Here is a 9,554-nt window from a genome sequence, read left to right on the forward strand (position 1 = left end):
GGGAATTGGAAGGGAGTATATTTTCATCCGCCTACATTTTTGCATCGAAATAGATTCCATGTCGTGAGTGTTTGACAACGGGGCACGCCGATGTGACGACACGACCGTTATCAGTGACGGACATTAGGGTGTGCACTGGTGGGCCTGGCGGGGTGGAAGTTAGTACTTATCACATAGAGGACGTTCATTTGACGGTAGATCCAGTGAGTGGTCGTGTTTGGGGAACGCACAGGTAAGATTGGAGTAAATCCTTGAGTTGTGTGCCTCTCATAGCTCCGTAAAGTACGTATGTAAATATGGCTTGGGACTGCATACTTTATGCTTAATGTAATGCCAACTTGATATTCTTCCGAGACTCTATGTCTTGTTTTTCTGTAACTATTAAGCTAAACTCGGATTGTAATTTGTACGTTTTAATCAATGTTTGATCTCTAATCTTAATGAAAAACTATCTTGAAGTCTCCAAGATCAGTTGAATTATTCTTTGATTACGCCAGATTCTAGCAAGATCATAATGAAGGTCCACCCCAATTCGAAGAGATTAATTAATTTAACAGAATGATATTAATCAAAATACAGAAAAGGACAGGAATGTTAGAAAAGAGACGATAGATATTAATGTAGTATCGAGTAACTTAGTGCTTTAAAGATGGAAGGAACAGACTTTCGTAATTTTAATTACTAAATATTTTTATCCATATCATTTTTATCCGTTGTTTTCCAGGTACAATGGTGTTGCAACGCAATCCTATCGGCCTAGGTCTTGTCCTGCTTATGTTTGTAATTGCGAGTAAGTTTATAGAATATTTATACACTTTTTCCCGACCACATGTCACATTTTACGAATCAAATACATCATCAAGGAATTTATGCAACACTGTCATTTCTGTTCTAACACAGAAAGTTCAAACGTCAGAAAAGAAAAGAGAAAATATCACATCAGAGCAACCAAAATGTAAGCTTACAGGGCTCAAATTCAACAGAGCCGAGTTTGACGCCATGATGTAATTCTAGTTTCAACAGAGTAGGTGCAAATTCAACAAAGATGTGTTAGAAACTAGCAACATGTCAATATGATGTCGATTAATGAGTTCTCTCTCAGCCACAGGGATTATTCACTATCGTAGTTCTACACTACGTTTTTTTTTTCATTTCTCTTCGAATGACACCAGGGCCTATATTTCATCCGCTGTTGAAAAGACACAAAATGGGCATTTTTGCTAGTGATCCCAGTTTGAATCCCCGTTGGACTGCTTCAAACAGTGAAGTTGAAATTCAAGTTAGAATTCTTGCCTCTGAAATGTAGACATACTGCATTGTTTTTACTTGAGTATATCATATGACGCAAACCAAACATAGCTCTAGCTAGGAAAAACAGAAGGTATGATACGTGTTGACAATAGATAACTGAGGGTGCGCTTCAGTTGGTGAGTAACAAATAACAAAATGCATTTTATAACTTTTATTCGGCGCATTAGATCTATGCCTTCACAGTAGTCTTATTGTCTTGTTTGTCTCACACACGATTTCATTTTGAAATATGTTTAGAAGAACACTTTGTTCTATGCATAGTTGTATACCGTATTTATCTGTTTCTACCCCATTCCCCAATCCCCGTTTATCTCTCTCCCTCTCTTTATCTCCTCCTCTCTCCCTCTCTCCTTCTCACCCTCTCTCCCTCTACTCTCTCTCTCTCTCTCTCTCTCTCTCTCTCTCTTTCTCTCAAACATTATATTGTATTATGCAAACATTCAAACACACGAATGCACACATACACACTCATACACACACATACACACTCATACACACACAAACACACACACACACACACACACACACACACACACACACACACACACACACACACTGACGCTAAAGAGAGCATGCCTTGTGTACTTGTTTCATCTTGCGGATAATATCTATTTGACAGATCTTTTGTTTTCAAATACATTAGCACGCCAAAAGAGCTGTGGAAAAGGGTTTCTGTCTCCACTATTTGCGAATTTGATAAATGTCAACCGAACATCCCCCCAAAAACCTCCCGAGCATCGGGTAATATTTGATTATTAACTTTATTTTCCAAGGGGCCAAATATGTCCGAATCCGTTAATGGTAGATGTATGCTTGATTGCAACTGCAGACATAATTTCAATTTTGGCATTAGTTTTTATCTTTGCTGAGTTACATGTGTCTACAACACAGTACATTCCAATTTGATCGCGCAAACATACCCCCGCCTCTCTAAAAAAAAGAACAAAATTAAAACAACCCAACCCAAAACAAAACACTTAAAAACAGGAAAAAGTGTAAATAAATACATAAATAAATAAATAAATGAAATCAAAGAATAATAAAAAATGAATAAATAGATAGATCTAGATCTACATAAGAGAACCTTCGCCCCCCCCCCCAAAAAAAAACCCAACAAAAAACCAACAACAACTGTACAGCAACAACAACAACAACAAAACAGAGTCCAAAATGAAATAAAACTTTTTTGAAATTTTAAAAATTAAAACCGGACCTGATGACAACTGTGCTGCAGGTCAAAAGAAGGGTAAAGAGAAACAAGGAAAGAGCTCCTGCATCATACATTGAAAAAGTAAAACCCGACAGTAGTCTCGCGAAACTTCATGAAATAATACATCAAAGCAGAGACCGGGGAAGATGAAGGCCTGTTTTAGCAAGAAGTGGGGCACCAGAGAAAGAACATGGCCACTGTGACATTCGACATTCTGGTCCAGTTTGTATTGCTCGTTCTGCTCTACTCTTTGTCTCAGCCTGGTGACGCAGCAAGACGTGAGGGTGAGAGTGAGAATGGGGGTGGGGGTGGTGGTTGGGATGGGGTATGGGAGAGGATGGGGCTGGGGGTGGAGGTGGTGGTGGTTGGCGTGAGTATTGAGGTAGAGGTGGGAGTTGGGGTGGGGTGGGTGTGCATGTGGATGTGGGGGTGGGGAGGATGATTAGGCGGAGAAATACGTTTTCAGCTTCTATTTTGAAAAGATGTGGTTTTTATTCAGTGAGGTAGGGGCTTCCTTCAAACAATTCCTTCCAACATGCCTCACCTACCCTCCCAAAAGAAAACAACAAAAACAACAACAAATGAACAAACTTAAAAAACAAACAGACAAACAAAATAGAACAAAACAAGCAAACGTCAAACAAACAAAAGCAAAAACAACGACAACCATCTTTTAAAAACATTTAAGGAGAAAAAACAGCAAAACAAAACAAGACCATCCATACCCCAAGGCCTAAAGGAATAACGCAAAGAATAACATGAGAATTTTTTTAAAGGAATAACGCAAAGAATAACATGAGAATTTTTTTAAAGTGTCAAAGCTGTTGAAAACACTAGATGTAGACGTATTTACCGCACAGCCTTTGTCACATTTTTTAAATGTCGCTGTTAAAACGTAGATCTCGGAAAAAACCCAAACCGAAATAGGTTTTTATCTCTGTTTATATGCCACTATTTTTTTCTTCTTATATCAGTTATAATTATGCTTTTGAATGGGTCAGTTTAATATCCGTTGTCTTCAGGGGCGACTCGTGGGTCAAAAAAGGTGGCGTGCACATTTAACTTAAAGAAGGTTGAATATAGTTAAGGGCATGGAAAATGAGATGTATTCTTCATCCTACCTGTTTGGAGAATATCTACTTGAAGAAGCAGTCTATCCTTCGTTCTTTGGCTTCAGCAAAGGAGTCCATTATTCTGTTGACGAAGTTGGGGATACTACCAATGATGTCATTGTGGATGGACATAAATGTAAGAGCATTCAATCTCTCTTGTCCCATTGTAGAACGGGAGAATGTCTTTATTCGTTTCAGTGTACTGAAGCTTCGTTCAGCCTCTACAGACGTAGATGGTGTCGTCAGTGCGATCTCAAGGATTTTGCATACTTCTCTAAAGGTTGTGTCGAGTTTGTAGTCCTTGAGAGTTGAATAAAGGCCCTGAATTGTACGACACTGAGCAGACTTAAAGGTTTCATTGCAATATAATATTTCTAATTCCGCTTGCAACTTGATTTTGTGTAAAACAGAGTAGCTTTCTGATATATGATCCAAAAGAACAGTAGGAAACGACTTTGATTGTCCTGGAATTTGGAGGGGTCGGCGATTGATAGTGTATTGATCTGAGAAACGGTCAACAACTTGAGTAGCTATTATGCCACAGGCCTCCACTGCAGCACTTTCGTTTGTGTTATGACGTCTGCGTCTCTTAGAAGCGCGTTCTTCAGTTGTCTGACTTGTTGATGGAACACTTATACTGTTTCTAATTTCCTCGATGGCGGCTTTAAACGTTTCTAAAGCTTGTTGGGCTGCTATGGGCGTTGTACTTCTGTGTTGGAGGATCCCATACACAACGTCAACGTGCGTGAACACTTTGTTGAAAAAGTGCAAAAAGAAGAGAAATGTATCGCCCTTTAATACATTCAAAAGACCACAGGCTTCGTGGGTGGTGTTGTCGTCCCAGTGCTGAGACTGAATTTCTTCAAGACAGAGTTGCAGCTCTCCTTTCAAAGTGAAGATTGTGTTAATGAGTCGAGACTGAAAATTCCACCTTGTCTCAGACGGCCGTGGAATATTCCGATGACAAACGCGTCTGAGAACGTCAATGCGCTTTGTAGAGTGGGCAAAAAATGTCGAAAAGCCTGTAGCGTCAGCGAAAAATATCCTGCAGTCTGATATGCCAGAACAAGCCTGCTTTAAAATAAGATTCAGCTGATGCGCATAGCAATGAACGAAGACAGCGTGGAAAAATTGGCGCATCTGAGTCTGTGCACCAGAGACTCTCCCGCTCATTACAGCTGCCATTTCGTAGGTTTGGGAGATCAGCTTCTCCTCGACGCTGAATGGTTCTAAAGCTTCTTTAAGGGTTGAAACGAACCCTGACGAAGTTCTGTCTTTGACTTTAAAAACTTTAGAAACTGCTCTACCGGTTTTCCGTCCTTAACATACCCCAGAATGATCACAAACTGTGACAAATGACCTGCATCAGTTGCTTCGTCAGCCTGAACAGAAAGAAAGTTGGCAGAGCGTATGTCCTTAATCAGTTCTTCGTGGTATATTTTGAAAATACAGTCAAGCAGTTCGTTTTGTATTATTTTGGAAGTATATTTTGCAACAGTAGCAGTTTGCAGATGATCAAACAGTATCCTGTCAGTAATAGCGTTTCTGTGCAGTAAATCAAGAAATATACCCCTGTTCCCCGACAAATCACCTTCTTCGTGACCGCGAAGGGCGAGCTCGTGAGTTCCACAGAACAAAATACACTCGATAACCTTACCCAATACGTGCCTGTTCTTTCTCACCCGTTCGTTATAGAGGGACGTTGCAATGCGATGACCAACGTCTAGCTGCGCTGCTATGTCTACTACTCCGAAAGTGTGATACTTAACGGCATTGTTGACGTGCGCTTTGATGATTCGTGTTTTCTAATGCTTTGTTTCACATGGACAAGATCAGTAAAACCTGTCTTAGACCACTTGGCGTCCTCAGTTCCAAAAAGCAGTACAGTGAGTGTTTGCTAACGCTGACAGTAAGCCATTTCACTGTTTAGAAAAGATCCGTATTGAAAACACGATTGCACCTTTTTGTTGGTTGTATTACTTTGATATCTTTTGGTTGATGAGGACCTAATTCTTTCACTCTATTGTTATGATTACCGTTTAGGCTCTGGCGAGGAATTTGTATTGGAAATGGATTGGATCTTTGTGCATGTTAAAGGTTATTTTATTGTCTCTTTGTGGGTGCTTTGGGCATTAACAATTTTGGGCGGCAGTGCACAACCGTGCTCTATGGACGAGCCGCCCCTGGTTGTCTTGGGAATGAACTGCCAAAGTCAGTATATCATGCGAGTTTTCTCTCTCTCTCTCTCTCTCTCTCTCTCTCTCTCTCTCTCTCCCTCTCTCTCTCGCTCTCTCTATCCCTCTCTTTGTGCGAGGTAATTACATGTAATTAAACAAAAAGCAATCTGAACCGTTTTAGTCATAAAGTTGGAAACAGACAATATAATTTTATAAAGAGGAATTGCATATGAGATATGGGAAGGTCTTGAACTTTAAAAAACAAAAAGATTAAAGAAAAAATAAATTAAGCAAAACTAAGAAAAAACAGAAAAAGATCTCAAAGTTGCAAGTCCACACTTGCCTATGGCCCGGCACACACAAGAAAACTTTTCATACTCTACATGGTTGTGAATAGATCTATACAGCTGTTGCGATTTGTGTCCGTTCTCCTCTGTCCCTGCGATTAAATGACGTCATACTTCGTAGCCGTCCGTTGAGTGGACATTATCTAGTGTGACCCGTGCCTTCATTCTTTCTAAACCTTCCTTGTTCCGACAGCATCCATCTATTTGTGGCCCCTAAAACCGCAAGCATGCAATATATGTTTCTGCAGTCCTTTGGTTTAGCATGTCCCCCCCCCCCTTTCCAACCCCTACCTCCTACAAAAGACACCCCAAACAAAATCAGAAACAATCTCCCCCCCCCAACCCCACCCCCTAAAATATAACAACAGCATCAGACAATACCCCTTCCCCCCCTTTTTTCCAAATTAAAAAAGGCCACCCTCCAACCCCCCCCAACCAAACAAACAAAACAAAACAGTCTAATAATAATGAAAAAAACCCAAGCAATAACAAAAAAAGTAAAGAAAACAAGAAAGCAAACAAAGAAACAAGATTAATGACCGAAAGAGAACAAAAACAAACCCCATCTCTATAATCACGTCATCATGTTTCGTATTACAGAGAAAATGCAAATTAAAAAGTTTGTTAAAATCCCACAAAACAAACAAACATGTAAACAAACAAACACACAATCCAACATTAACAAGCAACTGACCGTGTTGTCTCTTCAGGCGAGTGTATCGAGTTCCTCCGACTGTGCTATTTCATTTCACCAGCTGGTCAGTCCACCGATAGTCTCACTACGTCAACAACATTGACCATCCCTTTGCTCCTTTTTCATTTAGGCTTTCGGCACTCTCTCGCCCCTCTAAAAAAGCCACCCTCCCCAAACAAAACAAACAAACAAACAAACACCCCCACATATACACACACACATAGCGAAAAAATCTCAGGTCTTAGTTCACCTATATCACCACGTCTTCATACTTTGCTAAAGGGAGACAAGAAAACAGATAACGCTTTTGGAAGTACAACGAAGCAGACAAACAAACAAACAAAAAAACCCAAACAAGAAACAAACATTAACCAACCAACCAACCAACCAATGAACCAACCAACCAACCAAACAATCAAACATTAACAAGCAAACAACTGATCCCGTTGTCTCTCCAGGCGAGTGTAGTGAGTTTCTTCGAGTGTGTTACTTCACCCGCTGGTCAGTCCATTGCAAGTCTCACTACACCAATGACATTGGCCATCCCCCTGCTCCCATTTCGTTTAGGCTTTCGGCACCCTCTCCCCCCTCTAAAAAAGCCACCCCCCAACAAAACAAACAAACAAACAGACAACCCCCCCCCCTAGGTACACATGTAGCGAAAAAATCTCAGGTCTTAGTTCACCTACATCACAATGTCATCTTACTTTGCTAAAGGGAGACAAGAAAATAGATAACGCTTTTGGAAGTACTACGAAGCAAACAAACAAGAAAAAAGAACAGACAACAAACAAACATTAACCAACCAACCAACCAACCAACCAACCAATCAACCAACCTACCAACCAACCAACCAACCAACCAACCAACCAACCAACCAACCAACCAACCAACCAACCAATCAACCAACCAATCAACCAACCAAACAATCAAAATGAACAAGCAAACAACTGATCCCGTTGTCTCCCCAGGCGAGTGTAATGAGTTTCTTCGAGTGTGTTACTTCACCAGCTGGTCAGTCCATCGCAAGTCTCACTACGCCAAGTTTGACGTGGCGGACATTGACCCGTCCCTCTGCACCCATCTCATCTACGCCTTCGGGAAGATAGATGTGGAGAGCAAACTCCTTGTCCCTTTCGAGCCCTTGGTGGAGGATGCAAGACCTGGGCACATAGGGAAATATGGGTAAGAAGATGAGATGTGGGAAGTTTATGGGAAGGAGTCTGTCTTTATACTCATGAAACGTGTGTTGTCAGGGTTCTCATGTTTGTGTGTGTGTGTGTGTGGGGGGGGGGGGGTCTTTTTTGGTAACCACCTACAATACAAACCACAAAATACTGAAAAAAAACAACAACAACCAAACAAACAAAAACAAAACATAACACCAAAGAAAAAAAATCATGTTAGACTGGGACAACGTGTTGATATGAGTTGATCTGTGTATAGTTGTGTCGCAGAAGCTCTTGACAGCACATGGCTAATTTGTTATAGTGAAAGGCCAATGGAATATCTTATCTTACCTTATCTTATCTTATCTTATTTTAAAGTGGATGCTCACAAAAAGAGGTGGCGTCGATAGCGCAGAGGATTTGTAATAGTAAGATTGCGGGTTCAGGGGTTCGAGGGCTCAGCTCGGTGCGACGCCGAGTCCTTAAGAAAGGCACTTTGCACGAATTTTCCCATTTACTAAGACCCTTGTCGGAGAAGGACGTTGAATTCGGAGGTTTTACCTTTTAAAGAACTTTACAGTGATGCAAGTTACGTTAAACTTATACAATTTTGACATATTATCTTTAGTTCAGTTTAGTAAGACAGTTTTACGGCAGTTGCAGCTGTATAAGGCCATATGAACATTTTACGTCAAGAGAATGTATAGCTTGTTTGGTTAGATAGATAGATAGATAGATAGATAGATAGATAGATAGATAGATAGATAGATAGATACCCTTTTCTATCTCCACACAGCCAATTCAACAAACTGAAACAACAGAACCCTCGGTTGAAGACTCTCCTGTCAGTTGGCGGACAATTCGATGACGGGTCCGGTTTTGTGACTGTGACAGAGAATGACATCATCATCAAGCGGTTTGCTCAAAATGCCGTTGAATTCTTGAGGAAACGAAGCTTCGACGGATTTGATATCGATTGGGAATACCCGACCAAAGAAACGAAGAGGACGTTTATTCGATTACTACGGGTAACAACAAGACCTTTATCTTTCCCGATTTCTTCTTTGAAGTTTAATTTCATGACATAGTAGACCATTCTTAGTCATTACGTCTTCTGTACATGGTAAAGGAAGTCTCTCCCCCCACCCCCTTTTTTTTCTCCTTTCTAATACCCTGCAGCGCAACAATTGTCATCAGGTCATTTTTTTTCCTTTTTCTGTTTCTGTTACTAAGATATTTGAGTCTCTTTTCGGTGATTTGAGAAAGCAAACTTCGGTGTGTCTCAAGTTTTGTCTCTTAGCATGGGTATAATATACATCACATTGGCAGGGACCAAAACAGTCCGCCCCCTGAGAAATCTAATTTAACCCATAGTACTCCTAACATGGTCATGCCACAACTTTCCTACTTTGACCGTAAGTACTACAATATGCGTACGAAACCTTCAAGTAAACAAACAATAAACACACACACACACACACACACACACACACACACACACACACTCACTCACTCACACACACACACACACACA

At 40.6% G+C, this 9,554-nt stretch overlaps 1 protein-coding gene across 1 annotated transcript in view; it reads left to right on the forward strand.

The window, feature by feature from the left end:
• The first annotated feature begins 123 nt into the window (after positions 1-123).
• The window catches only part of LOC101851415 (chitinase-3-like protein 1), a 20,424-nt gene continuing 10,993 nt past the window's right edge, over positions 124-9,554 (forward strand). Inside the window, exons 1-5 of the mRNA XM_013083401.2 lie at positions 124-232; positions 725-790; positions 7,823-8,036; positions 8,817-9,089; positions 9,350-9,435. Of these exons, the coding sequence (XP_012938855.2) occupies positions 730-790; positions 7,823-8,036; positions 8,817-9,089; positions 9,350-9,435 (634 nt within the window). The 5' untranslated portion in view covers positions 124-232; positions 725-729. The remainder of the gene's footprint in view (positions 233-724; positions 791-7,822; positions 8,037-8,816; positions 9,090-9,349; positions 9,436-9,554) is intronic.

Source organism: Aplysia californica, unplaced genomic scaffold (assembly GCF_000002075.1).
Source record: "Aplysia californica isolate F4 #8 unplaced genomic scaffold, AplCal3.0 scaffold00229, whole genome shotgun sequence".
In the NCBI taxonomy this organism is placed as follows: domain Eukaryota; kingdom Metazoa; phylum Mollusca; class Gastropoda; order Aplysiida; family Aplysiidae; genus Aplysia; species Aplysia californica.